The sequence below is a fragment of the Seriola aureovittata genome, chromosome 11 (assembly GCF_021018895.1).
Source record: "Seriola aureovittata isolate HTS-2021-v1 ecotype China chromosome 11, ASM2101889v1, whole genome shotgun sequence".
Taxonomy (NCBI): Eukaryota; Metazoa; Chordata; class Actinopteri; order Carangiformes; family Carangidae; genus Seriola; species Seriola aureovittata.
The window spans coordinates 9,671,838-9,692,302 of NC_079374.1; the positions used below are offsets into that span (position 1 = coordinate 9,671,838).

Sequence of the window (20,465 nt, forward strand, 5' to 3'; positions counted from 1 at the left end):
TTTTAATTTAATTTACGAATTAAACTATTGTTCTTTTCAGTCATCGTTAAATAATAGATTAATAGGTAGATGAAAAGGCAGCAAAACATCCTTTCATTCATCATTCATCAGCAACTTTTTCGTAGCCTAACCTATTAGATGAGCTTGACCTCTGACTGCACTGCAAATTTTCCTGAGAATGGGTGTTTTAAATGCGGCTTCATTTGCTCAGCACATGTAAATAAATGAAATTATTCAAAACACAAACTTCCTGTTTTTATTTACCTACATTTGCCTAATGCCACTCTATTTACACCCTTCTACATCCATGGTATTGTATAATACTACTTAGCTAGATGTTTGGCTGAGTGCTGCATAATAAATAATAATGACGAAACTGTTCATAAAGTCTAACTTTTGATCGTGTTGTCAGTTATAGTCGACTAATGTATGAGTAATTTCCACCGTAGGAAAAGTGGTTACATAACCTTTGAAATGAGCCACAGTTTAACCCACATCCCAAACTCCAGCCCGCTGGGGCTGATCCTGCTGAAAAAATCCTAGGGTAAACCATGTGTAGGATGTGTTTTTGTTTAACGAGAGAGATGTTCATTGGGACTGAGGACTCCAAAAATCTGTATTGACCTTTAAAGCATTTGGATGATTGAGAGTGTTTCTGGTTGGTGATATGTGTGTGCACAATACCATGAACTGACCGAGGGGTTACAAGTGCAGCTAAAAACACATTTAGAACCGACGAGATTATCAGCAAGTGTTTTTAAAATGCCTTTTAGCCGAACAAAGAGGCGCCAATCCTTCATATGTGGCATTTGCCAGAATGTTATTGGCAGAGCGGTGTTTATCGACTGAACGCTGTTTCCAAGTAGAATGTGATTGAAGAGGAGAGAAAGGCTTCTTTTCAGAGCGAGCCTCGTGAGTGTCGTGTAAACACACTGAGAGAGGCTCCTTTCATTAGCTATGCTAATCTGGAGTGCACGTGACTTGCCGCAGACTCCATGGTCCCTCTTGGCTCTGCCTCTCTTAGTTTCTGTCTCCTAAGGCCACGGTGCCATCTTCGTCTTTCTGGTTCATTGGGTTAATTTGCCGTGTGTTATGTTCCCCTTTTCTTATATGTTAGACTGACAGAAACATAGGTCCGACCAGCGGTGAATCTGCTCCTTTCCTCCTATTACCTGCTTTTGTCTGGTACCTCTCAGACATGCAACCACCCAAACTGGCAGCTGTAGTAGACTGAGAGCTTTGACTGTGTCTCCTCTATCACAAGGCAATGGATCTCTACCAAACTTAAAGAAAAAAAGTATGTATGGTAACTCTGAAGCTACTGCCAGCAGCTGGCATGAAGACTGGAAACAGGGGAAAACAGCTAGCCTTGCTCTGACCAAAGGTAACAAAATACCAGCCTGCCTAATGCTCACAAATTAACATGTTATATCTCCTTCGTTTAATTTGTACAAACTGAAGTATAAAAATGGGCTAATGTGCTAAATTGCTTCTTGGCTGGGAGCATTTGCTAGGCAACCAGTGGAGAGTACAGGAAGTAACTGGCACCAACCAAGAAATCGTGATATTCATTTGTGAGCTTTAGAGGTGCAGGTAGGTGGATTTGCTGGACAGAGGTTAGCTGCCTCCCCCCATTTCCGGTCTTTGTGCTTAGCTAAGTTAAACAGTTGCTGGCACCGTAATAATGATATTGATCTTCTAAGTGAATGAGCATATTTCCCAAAATGTTGAACTTTTCCCCTAACATGACTAACATTTAAAACTTTTACTAATTTTACTTTGTCATGTCTTAATTTGTGTCTTCTTTTGTGTGTGAAGCTTCCATTGCAGTTATTGCAATTACTGTTTATTTGATGAGTATTTTGATTGAGTATTGTTTCTTCTATTGAGTACTGATGTATCTTTTTTCATTTAACATCTCATTTTTTACAGCAGCACTGGCTCTATTTCAGGAGCTGGGTATTAGGGGGTAATTACTACATGTTAGATTATGTCATTTACTCAGAGAAGATGAGGAGTAGAGAATGAGTCACCTCCATCAATTAATTTGATATATGAGTAGATAAGGGATATGGGTGGGATATTTGCTACATCTCTGCAAGTCACCAGGTCATAATTTGAAATTCCCTTCAAGGTCTCCCTCTTTTTTTTAATGAAGCTGCCGATTAAAAGTGGTGTTTCTTACACATGTAATTATTTCCTTATTGATTTGTCAGCATCTTAGGGAACGGTTTCTCATGAAATATATCCCCCGCTATGATAACTCGTCTCAATTGCAATCATGAGAGAAAATCATTACAAGAAAGGTCCCCCAGGGGAATGTGGAAACTGTTATGTTGATGTGAGTGTCCAAGTAAATGTGTGTGCGCGCGCGCATGTGGGCGTGTAAATGTTTGTGCAGTAGTGTGTGTGCTTGCTTGCTGTAGTGTTGGGCTGTTACAGAACATCCCTCCCCACTGACACTTACTCTTGTCTAGCAGAAACAAGGAGGCACTTGATCTCGTGTACAAGCAGTGACTGATGGCTCTTTTTCTCTTTCTCCTCTGCCTTCCCTCCTCTCCCTCCTTCTCCTTTATCTTTTCAGGCTGTGAGGAAGGGGGGGAAGATGAGACCTCCCAGCCCTCTTCTGATCCTGCTGTACATCACGCTGTCCAAGAGTGTGAAGGTGGTCTCTAAGAGAGGCTCAGGTATTTCACGCACTGCATCCTCCCGCTTCCTATGTGGCTTCCAGTGTGAAGCCTGTACATGTCCCTTCTGTACATTCATGTACGTCAGTGACTGTTTTTATGCACTTGTGAGTGTGTTCTAGTGTTTTCCTATTCACACCATGGTAGCTGCCAACCATCAATGGCTGGCGCTGTTGTTGATGTAATTTGGGGACTTCTGGTGAATTTTACTGACGCAATTTAATCGTTTTTGTGCCGTTGTTTTGTGAACTTCTGTCGGCACTAAATGTTAATCGCCTAGAACTTATGTTGCCATCATTGTCACTGTTGGATTGTTAAGCTGGTGAAAAATCTTTAATTATTCTCTAGGCCTCTGGTGCGACTGGAAAAACAGTGGTGTGTATGATGTGTGTGCGTTCCAGTGTGTGCTTTAAAAAAGTTTGTTGAGACAGATGATAGACAGGTAATTGCAAAAAATGATGCCCTTCCCACTTGTGTGTGAGAATGACTAACAGAAAAATATAAGCACTGCTGAACAATTTAGCTGTAAGTGCTGTGCGTGGCCTGCGTCTTAGGTGAAGAGATTTTGAATTAATGAAAAGATATACAATGTACTTCTTAGAATTAGCTAGACCTGCCTCAATCTAGAGAGAGTGACAGCTACCAAATGATCCAGTTTCTCAGTGACTGGTTCACTAAGGGTTAATGTGAAACTCATTTTGGCTCTAAATGCCAGCAAATTGAACATCAATTGTGAACGAATGCAAAGGTCAAAAGAGAAAATGGAGAGCAAAAAGATTGAAGGTAGAAACTTTTCATGACAAGAATACAGAGGAATTCAAGCAGTCAGTTCAGACACTGTGAAGACAAACGGCCATTACAGAGAATATATGTTGCCATTTTGTGCATTCAGTATTCACAAATTATTTTCTTTTATATTTAACACAAATCATGTGCCAGTCTTTTGATCATGAGACATATTCATTCTAAAATTCATTGCTTGCACACTATGGACTCCAATTATGGTCAAAAAGATTTTTGAGCTTGTAAAGTGACGTTCACAAATAATTCCAAAGTTTGTAGTTGTAAAACAATCTTCTTTTGTAATCACCTCTGTACAGATACAAAGCAGAAAACTGCGTGTAAAACTCAGAGCTCAGAGTTGAAGTTCAAGTTTCAAGTATGGATTTTGACCCTGTTTTTACGCCTGAATCTAATTGGACAATGACTGTCCAATCACAAAGCAGAGTCCAGTCAGAGGGCAGGTAGTTCCATTTCCTTCATCTCTGCTATAGGTCATGAAAGGTGAAGTATATTTTATTATGTTAGACCCAGGTGGATTTGCATACATACACAGCACATTTAATGTTTACCATTATTTTCAATAGCATCGTCAAATATAAATAAACCCACCTAGGTTGCGGAAGAGCTGTATACCAATAGCATACAGGAACATTTATTTTGTGTGTTTGCGTGTGCGTGTGCGTGTGTGTGCGTGCATGTGCTCCTAACATGCTAGGATTTATGTCTTTCTGTGTGTCTGGGTGTGTTGTACTGCAGACATGAGTCTGAAGCTTTAAGGACTGACCTTTAGCTAAAGGTTTTATATTGAAGGAAGCAAACTCACTAGACAAGAGCAGAAGGGTAACATATCAATGAATTATGTGCTTCAACCAGCAAAGAGGATGGTCACTGACACAGAATACAGACACACTCACCCATACACCTACTAAAATAAAAAAAAAAAAACATACTCAGGAAACAAACTTGAAAACACACAAACCTCAGCTTTAAGAGGTTAAAGGTGTTAAAGACGTGGTTACACCAAAAAGGTGGCACAGAAACTTTCATGTGTGTGATTTTAAAAGCTTGCTGATGTATAGTATTTGCGGGGCTAAATGGCAAGTGGGGTAATTGCCAACATGCTCACCCAGCCAGACTAGCATTAGCCAATAATGATATTTTCATATTTTCTCTGTACTGAGCTGCTCATTCCCTCCCAATCGTTTTCTTCTCAGGACTGCACATCATTTCATCCAATAAAGACTTACTGAAGGGGGAAAAAAGCTCTCCAAACTAACAAGCCTTCTAACTGTCAGTAAGTTGATGGCACAATAAGTTCACACAATGTATTTGTGCCCTCAACTCCTGTCTCATAACTGCCTGTAAGCCCATTTCTCTTCATTGGAGCAGTTTTTTTTTGTGGAGAGTTAATATTCTGACAGTGGAAGTTAAATAAAGCTGGGTGGTGCAACCAAGATAATAGGCTATGATAGTGTCCTCCATTTTGGCTCCATGTTCTCCCAAACATCAGCACTGTTAAGGCAGCTTGCTATTGGTCAATACAGCAAATTCGTGTGGCTAAGTTTAACTTGAAACAAGGGAACAGGCTTTTTTGGTACGTGACCCAACAGAAATCACGTCATCATTTTTTTTTTTTTTTCAGTGAAAATGAAATGCAAAAATTACCATTCCAACTGAAATTATCACTCATATCACAACCGCAATATCTGCCAAAATAATTGCATAATGAGTTTTTTTTTTTTTGCATATCTTTCAGCCCTACTGGACAGCAGCACAAGTGGCATTAATCTATCAGGCAAACCTAGGGCAGCAGAATGCCACATATGAAGGTTATAAGAGGAAACATCTTGACTTCTGTCTTCTGTCTTCATGTGACTGAGCAGAAGAAGGGAGCTAATACTGAGCATAATTAATAAGACAAGAGTAATTGATTGTCTTTTTGCTGTTTGTGGATGTCCCTTTTGAATCCACCTGTAGGCTAGTTGTTAACTGAATTGCTGGCCATCGTGTATGAATTATGCATCATATTGACAGAGCTGAGCTGAGAACAATAGCACAAGGTCTCATGACAAATGGAGTGGACAAATTGCTCGTGCCATTTGCTGTGACACACATTAACATCAAAGCTCCGTCCAATGCTCCAGCAGACAATTACCATTGGGCGGGCCAGCATTCGGTCATTTCACAAGGCGTGGTCGACAATAACATTACATTTTTGCATATACACGTTGAACAACCTGGCAAAGTCTGTGATGCTCATGTTTTTTGCTCTTTCATCGCTACATGATAGAGACCAGCACAACAAGAAACATTTGAGGAGTAGATGTGCTGCTGGTCATCCTGGGTGATTTAGCCCATCCATTACTCCTCTGGCGTATGAAGCCATTTTCAGAAACCAGAGGGGCAACGGTTGCACAGCTCAACATTAATTATTGGCCGACTGTAGAGAGGGGGCTCCGGGCACCTCAGAGGGTAATGGAGGGAGAGTCTGAAACAAAATGAGACAGACATTACCCTTGTCTGACGCATTGTCTCTACCTGCTGTGTATCGCGTGACTTTTCTGAGGATCACAATCCAACGAGGGAGACAATGACAAAGATGATGAAGATGACGGCATTGTGCGCCTAATTTTTAAGGATATAGCTTAGTAATGTAAGGATTCAACAATGGCACAATCTTTTATTGTACTGCTGACTGTGTTGGCTAGAGGCAGTCACACATTTAATTGTGTTACACATCCACTGGTTGGTACTGGTCCAATTATTAAGTGTCCAGCTATTTCCAAATTGTAGAAATGCTGGTTTGTGTTAGTGTTATGTAATGTAAATGACACTGATGGGTTGCCATGTCAGCATTGTTTTTGGAGCCACTTCAGTGTGGGTGGTTGCATGAGCTGTTGAGACACGGGGATTGTAGACATCATTCCTTGGGCCATAGGTGACATGGTCTGCTGTGGCACAGGTGAGTGATGCATTGTGTGTTCTGTTGTTGACCAGCACACAAAGCAGTGAGAGCAGTGCCTATTAGCTGAGAGTTTGCTTGTTGCTTGGCTTGCACAGACTGGACTCTCCTTTCCTCTGTATGCTGATGTGCCCTCAGCAGTCTGTCAGTGGCATCATATTCCTGTTTTTGATGTCTCTGCTCAGCTTCGTACGTTTCCTCTAGCTTCCTTTTCTGCTGAGCCAAGTAAGCCTAAAGTCTACTGCCCACTACACTAGTTGGGGGCTTGCATTTCTTTGCTTGAGCCCCAGGAATGACCAGCCTTTCACTGATGCCTTGACTCTGCCCTTTATGGCCCTTGCTGCTTGTATTCTGTGGAGCATCAATGTACTCTTTATCAGAGGACGTGTCCTGAGCTGTAGCAGTTGGCTCACTTGCTTCTTTATATTTAGGTGTGTTGTTGGAAGTTCCCCTGTACAGAAAAAAATAACAGTTCTCTGAACAATGAGATGCATTGTTAATGAATATATTTTTTGCCTATTTCCAAACATTAAGTTAATGTTCAGGCCAACGTTAAGAAAGCACCTACAAAACAGAGCAAAGAAATCAATCAATGAAATGAATCAATGAATTCTGTGAATATATAAGAAGTTTATAGTTATAGAATGATTAGCACAATTAAAATAAGTAAATTAATAAAGTAAGTGTTATACATGGAATGATAATCCTGTTTGTTCTGTAGGCCATGCCTAACCAGTGGTCTTAACTATAACACTAAAACTGAAGTTTATTAGTCCCGTACAGAGAAGCTGCAGTTGCCATAACCAGCCCTGCTGCTTCATTCATTGTATAATTGATATAATGAAACACTTACATGTGCATAATTAGAATTGTGGTCATCAAACTATTTATATCAAATATGCACTCGCTGTTTAGCTATAAATCTCCAGTGTAACTGGGAACACCGACAGGAGTCAAGGATGGAGTCTGTGAGGAAACATTACTGTCATAGGATTAGACAAGGTCCCCTGGACAAACTGTTGGTCTCGTCCCAAGGATTCGGCCCAGCTCTTCAAATGTGGGAATTTTTCTTTCCTTTCTCCAAATCTTCCACTTTTGTATGTAAGTACTGTTACCACGGTTTCTTTACTTTAAGGCAGTGGATCAGTGAAATCCCCTCTCCTTTAGCCGCTAACTGAACATTTTGAACACTTAAAAGTTCTTATGAGTTTGTAGAAGCTGTACTCTACGGTACATCTCTGTTGTCATATCTCCCAGGTATCTGGAAATGTTAACATTGAAAGTTGCTACATTGTAAGAAGTAGATGATTTATAGACATTGACACTTGATGTTGCACTATAATAAATGTGTTAAGACAATAATTTCACCTAACTGGTAATGATAATAATAATTGGTGAAACAAGGTTCGACAGAAGGCTAAACTCATGTCAATGAAATCAGCTACTCAGACTACTTAAAAAATCAATTGAATATAATTGATTCAGCAATTTTGCAGTGTGTGAAAATCTATTGCATTATTATCATCCACCTCAGTTACAGTATGTGATACCAGTCATTTAGCTGTCATAACGAGCTTTCTGCCTTATGGTAATGGCATACAATAACACAATGAGAGACACATTTAATAGAATTTAACTTGATTTCTGTTCAATTATAGCCCGTGTGTGTATGTGTGTGTATGTGTGTGTATTTGTAAAATCAGTTGTGTCATGGTTTAAGTCGGACTTGGTGTTTGTGCAAATATATGTGGTCGCTAAAGTGCACGCGTGTGATTGTGTCTTCTGCATGTGCACACACACACACACACACACACACACACACACACACACACACACACACACACACACACACACACACACACACACACGTGAGCGCCTGAGTGGTTATATACTTTGGTCCGTGGAGGATTTCCATATAGATCAGAGCTAGGACAACACATCAGATCAATCAAGTGGGTCCTCTGGGTCTTTCAGTCAAATATTGATAGCAGTAAAGTCAATATTACCCCCCAACTGTGGGGTCAAAGGTGATGTAGTGTCACTGGGTAGTTTAGCTGTTTAATACCACTTTGAAAGGCTTCTCTGTCTTCTGTCTAGCTGAAAGATTATAAATGGAGGCATGTGCAAAATCAGACAAGCTTGTAATCTGGGACATGCTGTTACCTTCTCTTTCTCTCTCTTGCATGTGTTTTTACTGTACTTGTACACTTGGGGCCACATTTACATCACTTTACATTACTACTACTTTAAATTAACACACACAAAAAACAGTGAATAGATATATGCTTTTTTTTAAATCCGAGTGAGAAAAATTCATGGAAAAATTGAGCTAGAATTGGCAACTTAAAATGCTAATTTTAATCAAATTATTTGCAATGAAATTGAAGTTTGATTTAAATTGAGGAAATTGCTGTTTACATCTGTTCCTATAAATGTACAAGGAGGTACCACAACCTTGAATACTGTGAACACTGGTGTTTTTACTTTACTTCAATAAATGATGTTGCCCTTCCACACTCACAGTCAAAATAATTTTTCTACCCCCTTTATTCTTCTCTGCAGTACTAGTTTCTGACAAATCGAACAGGATGGACGTTAGGTGTCTGTGTTAAAGATGAAATGTAGTAGTAAAGAAGATTAATTGACTGATAAAGCCCCTGGTGGGTGATTGTTTTCTGGTTCAAAGGTTTGGGACGTTTGTCTTCATGTGTTGAGAGATGAAAGTGATGGAGCAGCTGGACCCTCGTGGTTGCTATTAAATTAACTTCAGATGACCACCTCTGGTGTCCAACATTGACCCTTGCCATAATCATTTGTAGGAGCTTGCTATTATTGTTGAATCCAAACCAACTCAACGGGACAAAAAGAAAGTTTGAGACAAAGAACAAGACCTTTGTTTGGATCGCTGTTCTAATGAATTGTTAGTGGAGCCTTCAGTATCAGATGGGAATACTCTGTTGTTTCTGTAGGATTGCTGGAAGAGCTGGGAATTTGAATCCACAACCTTGAATAGTTATGGTTGAGGGATCAGCTCTGAGGGCCTGATTAGGCCTCAAGAGACACTGGATAAAGCAGCTATTCAATTGATTTTCCCTCCCGATGTCCAGACAGCATTCCCAGAGTTTGTAGCACTCCAAAATCCTATAATTATTCAATGTGGAGTCTGCTTGGGTCTGTATTACCCAGACTAATGAGTTTCCCAAAGGTGCGGAGGCTGCATGTGTCTTTTATTCCCTCATTGTTTGCACCATGCTTGGCACTGCTCATGGTTTTAATGACCAGTGCAGCTCTGCAGAATTGGGTATCAATTGGGGTAGATTGCTGTTGTTGGTTTGTGATTGGTGATATGTGTGTGCACTCGTCTGTAGATGCACGGATGAGCCGGTCGTTCTTGACCCACATCTCGGAGTGTGTATGCTCTGCTCCAGCAAATGAGGTTTTTAACTCTTGGCGCTTTGCTCAATATGTCCTCTCACCTCGCTGTGATTGTGCAGTGGACTGACCAAGGCCATGCTGACACTACGGGAGATTCACTCGCAGGGACTCTGAGCAGGTCTCTGACAGAGACAAGCTGTCAAGGTCCATCCATCAGACTCCAGTTGTCACCATCTTGGTCCAACCTGGCCCAATCAAGTCTGAGCAGGCCCATTCCAGCCTCTCGGTTGGAGATCAGCCCATAAAGAGCCAGACTTAAATCAGACAAGACAGGGACTCTTTAACTTGTGTCTCGGCCTGCCTTCAAACCCAACTACCAGTGTGCAGCAGGCTCTAAGCCACACTGACAAATGTTAAATATGGGTAAGAGCTTTCAGATAAAAAGAAAAACCAAGTGGTCTTCACACCATAACACATTGCAGTGTCAAACATTGTTTGTAAGAGTGCTGAAGGAATAAATGGGTAAGATCAACAGTCAGTTTATCAAGTAGAAATGTCAAGCATATCTGACAGTGACTTCTTTCTTTGGTAAGATTTATCCCCATGTACATCTGTAATTTTATTGTCTAAAAGTTAATTGATTAATTGAAAAACAAACAACGAGTCAATCGATAATGGCAAAAATAGTTACATACATGTATAGAGGATAAAAACTATTCTACTAGAAAAACTATTCTACATAACACTAGAGTGGGACTAAATTTTTCGAGACAGTTGACAGAGTTTTACACAGAGCAAGTTTATCCACTTTTTTGCAGGAAGAAGATGTGGCTTAGGAAGAATCCACTCATTGATTCAGAGTATTGTACACATCAAGTTTATCAAGTACAGGTGAAGCAGTGAGTGTCTCTGGTGAGTCAGAAATCTCCTGCAGCTTTCCTTTGGCCTTGTGAGGAGTGTAATGAGAAGGTGTTTATGTGACGGCTGCATCATGGAGTGTGCCCCTCAATTTGACGCCTCTTGCACTTACTGGATGAGACATACAGACAGAAGAAGCAGTAAAGCTACAGTAGATGACTAGTGCTAATCTGGGGGAGCAAATGTGATAAAACACGTTAACTCACAATAACACACATCGCCAGTGCGTGGGTTGGAAAACAATAGGTGCAGGTATTTTGATGTGTCATACATGGCAAACACTTCTCCTGTGTGCCCACCATGGCTTTGCAGTGGTGCTCTACCAAGTGCATTTAGCAGCCACTCTAGCATGATTAGAATTACTTACTTACTTTGCTTAGTTGTTGTAACTGGTCCCATGTTGTCAGATTTACAAGACAAATGTTGAGCGTTTCAGAAATGTTTAGGACAAACATGCTGTTTATACAACTCTGCATATTTTACTAAATGTTGAAGGATGGCATATCAGAATAATATGTTCTGGTACAATGGATGATATGACAGGCAAATTTATGAGCTTCCTATCGAAATGTTAACAATCAGAAAGTGCTGAAAATGATGTTGGTTTGTTATTGTTATTTTCTCTATCTATCCAGGGAAAAATATCTAGCTCCCAGTCCACTGCTGGAAACAAAAACAAAAAGCTAAGCGTATCTCTCTGTGGATTCAAACTCCTGTTGGCACTGCTCTGTCCACTGGACTGGATCAGAGTCTCCGCAGAGATCAGTCAAGAAATGATCACTGTGGGAAGTTTGGGATGAAGTGGCAGTAGCAGACAATCAGTCGAATAAACCACATCTCCACTTTAGATTCGGGCCTTGGGCAGACAATGTTTCCCTCAGTCTTCTCAAACACACCTGCTTTCAACACTAAGGAATATCCCTTTCCGATCTGCACAATTTTTTGGTTGAGTCCTGACTGTCTTCTCCAGATAGGGCACATGAAAAAGCACTCAGGAGCAAATCCATCAGGCTTTGAAAAGTGGGCACTTGGATCTGAGAAACCTGAAAGGATGTTTACTAAGTTGGGAATAGCTTTGCGGGATAAAGGACACAGATAATTTTCCAGCATCCTTTGGTCAAATCTAGTGGCCAAAAAATTAGCATAGCCTGATCGATTTGATTGGTTATTAAACTGAGGTATCAAAGCCCCTCATTCATTCCCCTGGAATACACACAGAACCGTGTAGTCTGATTGGACTATGATGTATCGTAACAATGGGGCTTAACCAGGCTCTTGGAACTGATACTGTTTGAATAAAAGCCTTTAATTTAGCCTTGATGGATTTGTACTCAGGCCACATGGCTTTTTGCGCATGACCGCACCAAAGGTTGTTGTAGTCATGATATATGAGCATCATATGGCTTGGCGTGGTGGTAAAAATGTAAAAGGCAGGGGGCTATATGAGCTGCGCTGTAAACTTTAAGATTAAATAGGAGAACTGGATTAAATAATAGCACCCTGTGTATTCACGTGAAAGCTGCCAGCTGCATGCATGCAGTCCTTCTGTAGCTCATTTATTCCTGATTCCATGCACATTTAAATATCATGGCATGATATTACTTTTTGAGACTTTTTATTGACCATATTGGCTCATATTGTGATAATGCAATATTTTTGTTTGACACACATAAAGGTATTCATTGTTTTACAGGTGCTTCCTCTGTATTGATCTTGTTTGCCCCAACTAATCACATGACTTGCAATTCAGGCTGTGGCCAGTATAATAAAATCATCACAGAGCCAATAATGCTCGTAAACTCACTCTTTTGATTCCCATTGTGAAGGCCAGTGTTTACCTGTCATTGTGTGCAATTTCAATGTCAGCATAATTGCATGTTACCCAAAAGGGCCACTTGTGTAATTTTGAGCCAAATTTCAGTAGCATTAGGCTCCTCAATAGACCTGGTCAGGCCAGAAATTGGCAGAATGAGATTCCTCTCTCATCTTGTTATTATAGGAGGTACCACATTTAAGCTTATTAACCTGGTAAGCTACATTAGCCCAGCAGTCGCATCTAGCAAGCACAGTAGGTGACTCACCGACTAAATTCAAACACATCTAGGATCAGTCTGAACAGAATTATACCATCCACATTTCTGAAAGCTCACATCAGAATTGTGTAAAATTTGCGCTGTGATGCAGTTATGTCTTTTACACACACTAGGTTCAAAATCCATGGGGTTCTGATCAGGAACCTAAATTGCTTCTTTACACGTTTTAGGCACCACAGGTTTTCTAGATGGCTCACCCTGTGCAGGCGGTGAGCACTGCGCTGGGATGTGTACCACCTGCCCATCAATCAGTGTCAGTTGGTCAAAGGTTGAGTTTAGTGTATCATCATGAGGATGATTCACAGGGCCCAATGTGTGTGTTGCCTCTTGGCCCAGACTCATTGCCAGGACATAAACAAACAATAGCCCTGATTATGAATTGCTTGCAGCTGCGCCTCTGCAGCATCATAGCCTTTGCCGCCTCTGCTGTCCCATACAGAGGCAAAAAATAAAACGCTGCATGAACACTTTGTCCATTTATGCACTCCAAATGTCATGAGAGAGCCAGACAATAGACATTACTAAACACATCCAAGGCCTGCTGACCGGTCTGTTAGCTGGAATAATGTCTTTTAAACACAGCCTGCAGGGATGAGTGAACATGCTGCAGTGGAAAACAACATTCTGCCCTCAGCTCAAATGTGAGAATAGGAGCCTCACTATGTCCTACACTCAGCTCAGCAGAGGCACTATCTTAGAGTAAATATGCTTGAGATGGCTCAATTGCCTGGTGGTGACTGACTACATTAAAGGTACAATGTAAATAAAAGGACGCCCTGACTGCACAAAATCTCAACCTGCTTAAACTCTGAGATTGATTGTCATGTATTTCAATACAAGGACTTGCACTGGACACAACTTTGTTATGTTTTAAAGGTTTGTTAACATCATGAAACAATATAACTTCAATAAAACCTATTTTTTCTTTTATTTGTTTAGAACTGTGCAGTAGAGTACATGCATGTGAAAAACCTATAATTTACATGCTCAAAAAAAACCAAACAAACAAAAAAAACAAACTCCTGCTTTAAACTGCTGCAGAGAACGTTACCAGCTGCAGCTGCTGGTGTAATGTAGCATAGTGTCCCTAAAGCCTCTGCAGTCAGCCTGTGTCTATATACTCTGATATGGCAGGGCACTGCTACCCAATGATCCTAGCAGGAGATGTCAGGAATGTCTGTCTGTCTGTCTGTCTGTCTGTCTGTCTGTCTGCGCACTTTGTGATTGCGTTCGTCTGAATGTTTCTCCTTATGTGACTTGTGATATCCCAACCATGGCCTCTTGCTGTTTCTCTGAGCGGGGATAAAAAACGATACAGCCAGTATTCTAGATGACTCTGCAAAGTCCCGCTCCAAATTCCTGATAAGAGCCCGTCATGGATAACTGTAAATCTGACATGGCCCCAAGGCAGTGTGGGGGATGAGGTCCATGGAGCTGACGCCTGAATAACCCCACGATAAGTGTGAGGACAGGAACACAAAATCCAGCCAGTCAGTCAGTTAATTTATTTGTCAAGGCGCTCTCCTTTCATTTCACAAATCATACTGCTGCAGTTTCTCTGACACTTGAAAACTGAAATGTGCCTGCCTATACATTTCCTCTGTCAAGCAGATGGGCTAAATGACATACACAAATAAGATGTAGTGAGACCTTGTCTCTACTTGTCATGCCTGTCTCATACCCCCGAGGCTTCCTAGATGCTTGTATTGAACATTCATTCCTCTCATCTCTAGTGGAGGAAAAGAGTGTAATAGTTTATTGACAGATCAGCTGTCCACATTGACATCCGTACACACTAATGTATGATGGCAGCCAGTTCCATGTTAAACGATTGATCACCCTGAGCCTTTAACTTGATTGGTCTAAAATGATGCTACACATTCAAGAGTAGTCTCATTCTCTGCCTTCTTTCTTTTTTTGCTAAGCCAGTTGCATTTAATGCTCTTTAACAATGCTCTGCTTGTCCTTGGTGTCTGTTTTCTTGATGTGAGCCGTTAAGCAGGGGTGTCTAACTAGGGATGCATTGATAATAAATAGACATTATGGCTACCTGTATCAACCCACAAGACATCAATATGGAAACAAGCCCGCTCACAGGAAAATATGTGAACATAAACAAATAAATATTTATTAGACTGTTGTTTTTGCCCCTGTGATATACACACATTCACATTTAATAAACATGTAAACATGCAGATACAAATACACAATGGAGAAAAAAAAAAAAAAAAAACGGATGTATTTAGTGCACTGGACAATTTTGTTCATTCTTTGCTGTTGGCTCACAACACACAAATGTACCACAGAGGCTGTCCTGGCCTGGTCAATACCTCTCCCTCTAAATGATGAGGAATGGCCTGTGCGGCAGTAACGCTGTGCTGGGAGATTGATCACATGCAGACTACTGGATATTAAATGGCTTTCTTGAGGATAGCCAAACCGGCCCTGGATGGTGCATTGTGTATATACGTATGAAGCCTGTTTCCTTTGCTCGGTTCACACACGCTGCAGAGCCTGAAGATAGGCCAGCATACAGAGGCCATCAAGCCATGATACAATGATTGTTATAGCGTAGGATTACATTTGACTGCCTCATTATTTTGGTTACTAAAGTTGATTGGATCACCTGTCAAAGATTGGAATTGTTAGATTACTGGTGTCTGCCTCTGATGAAAGCCATCAATGCGCGGAAGTGAGGCAAGAGTTCTTCAAAATGATACGAAATGTGTAAATGTTTCCAGTGATACACGCTAGATTTTGTCAAGAGTCAGGCTGAGGGGTTACACTTGAGAAAACCACAACAGGAAGTATTTCTTAAACAGTAGGTCTTAAAATACACTCTATTGGTTTCCATTTAAAGACCATTACAGCCTGGGCTGTTACTCCCTCTTGTTAATGTAAGTTCAGGGAAATTCCCTGTATGAATTTGTGATGCCGTACGTGTTTCCTGTATGTTTGTATGTGTGTGATGGGTGCAGTGTGCAGGGGAGGGAGGAAGTGATCAGACCATTAGAGGGACATGTGGTGTGATATATGTGTGTCTTCATTGATTGCAATTATAGCAGGGGAAAAATTTGTGTTTGTGGTACAAGTGAATATAATGAAATATTCAGCATGTGCACTGCAGTGAATGGTGCGTGAGTGTGTTTAAGTGAGTGGATTTATACAGTATATACTACAGAAATAGACTGTCAGGTAATTAAATATTGGTAAATGAGGAGAAGGGCCACTAGATGCTTTTATAGACATCAAGGCAATTTAGCCCACATTAACTGGTTGTGATATAGCGGCAGGGTGTCTGCTCTGTTTGTAAGTGTTTTGTGATATCTGATTACCCAGAAGTGACTGTTGTATTTATGCTCACTGATCAGTATGAATATGTAATTCATGTGCCGACTGAGTTTCTCCTGCTGGGTTTAAAATTTCCTAGATTTCTTATTAGTGTTTTGTCTAATATTGGACACAGCCAGTGATGGAAGACGCATTCAGACTCTTTACTGAAGTAAAAGTACAAAAGCTCTTTTACAAGTCCTGCATTTTAAATGCTACTTCAGTAAAAGCACCAGGTATTACCAGCAACATTTAATTTAGTATCAAGAATAATGGAATACCCCATGTCATTGTTAATTTATTATATATTATATTAGTTGAGTATTACTTAGTTGAGTGTAAACAGCAATGTAAAGTTGTAGTTGTTCAGGTAGAGTTTGTTTTAACTATAATGTTCATTTCTATAATCAGTAATATGCCACATTTTATAGCCGTTTGTAAGTAAAATCCAAAAATGCAAAGTAACTCCAGCTGTCAGAGTCAAAAATATATAATTTGACTCCAAAATGTTGTGAAGTGGAGGTTTAAAGTAAGTAAAGTAAAAGTTCTTCAGAATTGTACAGTTACATTCCACCACACCGTACAGTATGCTTACTTATTGACATGAATTAAAGTTATTTATTTTTGGCACTTGGCATAGGAAGGTGTGTTTGATTGTTATTTGATAGTCATGACATCAGGTGTTTTTGAAAAACCCAGAGGTTATACCGCAAGCAGCAAAAACTACAAGGACCAGCGTTCTAGAAACCCCTTCAGGCCATTTGAACTACAATTACCCGCATTCCTCTGTCATCTCCTTCTGTCAATGTGATATGCACTCAGTTGCCATTGTTAGACCTTCAGAAGCACAGAAGTACAAGTGTTACACGTAGCAGCAAACACTCACACTCACATCCCCAGTTTTTGTGTGTATCTAGCTACCATCCCTCATTAAGCAAAAACTTACAAAAAAGTGAGCTCCATGCTGAGACTGTGGGGGAGGAATCTGAGTACGTCTCCAAATGCTAATGAGAGGAGCCTGTTTCAACAGACTGCTTTGTCTTTGTGTGTATTCATCTGTTTGTGTGTGTATGTGTGTTGGCAATTCTTTTTTTTTTTTCAAAGGTAGGGCGAATTCTGAGCAGTTATTTTTACATATCATTAGTAGCCCAGCGCAGCCCCATCACCCTGACAACTACATCCCCTCCTTTCCCTTCTGCTTATCACCATAACAACTAATCTACCGTAAATAGTGCTGTCTCCCTGTCTGCCTCTGAGTCTTTTCTTTCTCTGTTTCTCTCCGTCATCCCTCTATTTTTTTCTACCTTTTCTGCATTTCTTGCTCTCTCCACCCCTCTCGTTGCCACAGCACCTCCCTTGTCCTTCACTGCTGCCGTTTCCTCTACTCCTGTCTAGTTGTTCTGTTTCTGAGTTCATTTTTCTGTGCCACTGCAGATGTGGGTGGTTCTGGTGACTGCACAATAACCTTTCTACTGCTCCACGTTGTCAAGTGCCTGAGCTCAGATGGCGATCAATAAAAAAGGCAGCTGTAACAAGTTGTCCAGCAAAATTCCAGATCCTATATTGATTTACATATCTTTATATATATATATATATATATATATATATATATATATATATATATATATATATATATATATATATATATATATATATATATGAGGAGCTTTTAAAGGCATATACTTCTTTGCACATATGTTTAGCTACATACTTTGACTGTTTGATATTTATATCTGATTTGATGAAGGTATGTCTTTAGAGGATCAAGTCTGCTCTGTGCCTTTGTGTTTGACCTAAATGTGTTATTGACGGTGAGCCTGGCCTGACAACTTGATTGGCCTACTACGCTCCAGGATTAACTTGCCAGCCTGGCAGGCTTTTACAATCAAAGATCAAGCCAATGGTCTGTTTGGCTGAGTAGCTCTGGGATTGACTTAACAGCCTGATGTGCTAATGCAGAGTTATCCCAAGGTTGAGCGGCATAGCAAGGACACACATGCTGTTTTGCGGTCTATGTAGATCCACAATCTATAAAGAGGCATGGGACATTTAGAGAGGTGACGGCAAACACTTATCTGGGTTGAGAAAGTACTCCTGAAACAAAAGCAAAACCTCTCTTTCACTTCAATAAATTTTGCATTTTAATTATTCTCTCAGCCTCTATTGTTTCCCTTTGCCTGACTCCCTCTCTTTTAATCAGTGTTTCAAATCACTAATTATTCTGGTTTATTCTGTTTCCTTCCCCCTCCCCCCTCTTTCTTGTCTGACTTAATCTTTTCATCAGCAGCACATGAGGGGTCACCTTTGTGCACCTCTGCCCCATTTCCTGTCTTGTTCTCCGTTCACATTCTCCATGTTCATCTCCTTTGCTCTTTTCTTTCACTTTCTATCCAAAGCTCAAGGGAAGCCCTCCTTGATCCCTTCTTACATAACCGCCTCCCCCTCACTCTCCTGGATAAGTGCATGTGTATAAAGCAACGTGAGTGTTCAAAGCAGAGGGAATATTGATATTATCACTGCTTACTAAATATTAGGGTTATCCCTGTAATGGACAGCCGTGTCAGAGTGAAGCAAAAAGGAAAGCCTGATTAACATCTCCAAAGATTACAGTCCAGGATTGTTCCTTTGAGATTGACTGGCAACCATAGGAAAAGCCTGAAGAAACAAACAAGTGTGAGAGACACATGAATGGTGTTTGGAGCATACCAGTTGAAATGTCACTTGAAAGGATATTCTTTCAGGTTTTTTTTGAAGGCAGCTCTTACCACACATCGTGAATTCCTATAACGTCTCCTCTCTTGCTGGTTCCCATACACATGCTTCACTGGTTTGCTGTATGTGATATTGTAGCGTGTGACGTCGGGACTCTTTTGAAGCTAAAAATGCCTATGCTCTCCCTCTCTGTCGCTCTCTTTCTCTCGCTCTCTCTCTCTCTCTGCCTTCATTAAGAGGTTGTCTTAAGCTACCCAGCTTAACGCTATTTACATTTTCATTATTCTACCGTTACCGGGAAGAAATGGCATAAAATCCAGCAGTGTTCAGGACATTAGACAAGCTTCATTCTCACAGCAAATGGATTTACATAAATAAGGAGGTTGATACATGGAAGCAGAGAAGCAAAAGAGAAAGCAAAGAGGAGAGGAGACGAGGCAACAAAAGATGGGTAAAAAACGAAAGGGCAGAAAGGAGGCAGAACCTCTAAAATGGATCAAGAGGACAAGTTGTGATGCAGAGACAGGAGGGGTGAGAGAGAGGGGGAGAGAGAGGGAGAGATGTAAAGTGGTAAATGAGAGGGGATTGTGTCAGGTTCTCTGGCTGTATAAAGTGGGCTCTGAGGGACTGACAGAGGTCCTGCGATCCACTGCATGTGATCAATACAGCTCTGGGTTCCCTCATTACTGAAACAGACATCACTGTGTTTACCATACAATGGACTAGTGGGAACTCTGTTCATGTGTATTTGTCAGCCTGTGTGTGTTAGTGCATAATAAGATATCATCCTTATTGTCTTTAGCCATTTTCTCCTGCCCCCTACATGATATTTACTTATTGTTTAATTTATTGTTTCATGTCGTGGATTTACTGTGTTCACATTACTACAGACTTTCAGTCGGATGTTATTTGGAATAAATATTCTCTGGGTTTAGTTTATATTTATTGAATTAAGGCTGCAACTAATTATTATTTGCCTTTAGTTTCTAAATTAATTGTTTGGTTAAAATAAAACATCAGAAAGTAGTGAAACATGTCCAAGAGTCCAGTGGGACATCTTCAGATGTGATGTTTCTTCCAACCAACAGTCTAATATTTAAATTACTATACTGTAAAACAGGGAAAAGCTGTAAATATTCACATTTGAGAAGCTGGAACCATCAAATGTTTGGCATATCTGCTTGTAAAATGACTTTAAAAATTAGCCGTTGTCAAAATAGTTTCATTGCAGCTTTAGACTGAATAAATTACTGCGTCTGTGGACTCACCCAGGGTTTAATGGGGAACTTATTTATTCAAATGTCTGTTTTGTGAGCATTGTTTCAGCATAATGTTTGCTCACATTCATGTGTGCTTGTTTTTTGCAAAATATTCATAATGTGGCAATCAGGCTAATGTTGATGTGAGTGTGTGAGTGTGTGTGTGTGTTTGTGTCTCTCTGCACAAGTCCCTGTAGTTCCTTTAGAATGCTAATGATAGATTAGCCTCAGAGGTTTCCTCAAGCCTCACCGATTTTCCTCTGGGAATCTCAGCCAATCATGGACGGCTTTTCTTCCTTTCAGCCCTCTCAGCGCACATTCCCGACCACTCTGACCCCAAGACACT

General features: G+C 40.5%; 1 protein-coding gene across 7 annotated transcripts in view; it reads left to right on the top strand.

The window, feature by feature from the left end:
• il1rapl1a (interleukin 1 receptor accessory protein-like 1a) overlaps positions 1 to 20,465 on the top strand; it is a 244,691-nt gene that overhangs the window by 104,917 nt on the left and 119,309 nt on the right. For all 7 annotated transcript variants that reach the window (XM_056389348.1, XM_056389347.1, XM_056389351.1 and 4 more), the window contains exon 2: positions 2,585 to 2,687. In XM_056389348.1, the coding sequence (XP_056245323.1) occupies positions 2,585 to 2,687 (103 nt within the window). The remainder of the gene's footprint in view (positions 1 to 2,584; positions 2,688 to 20,465) is intronic.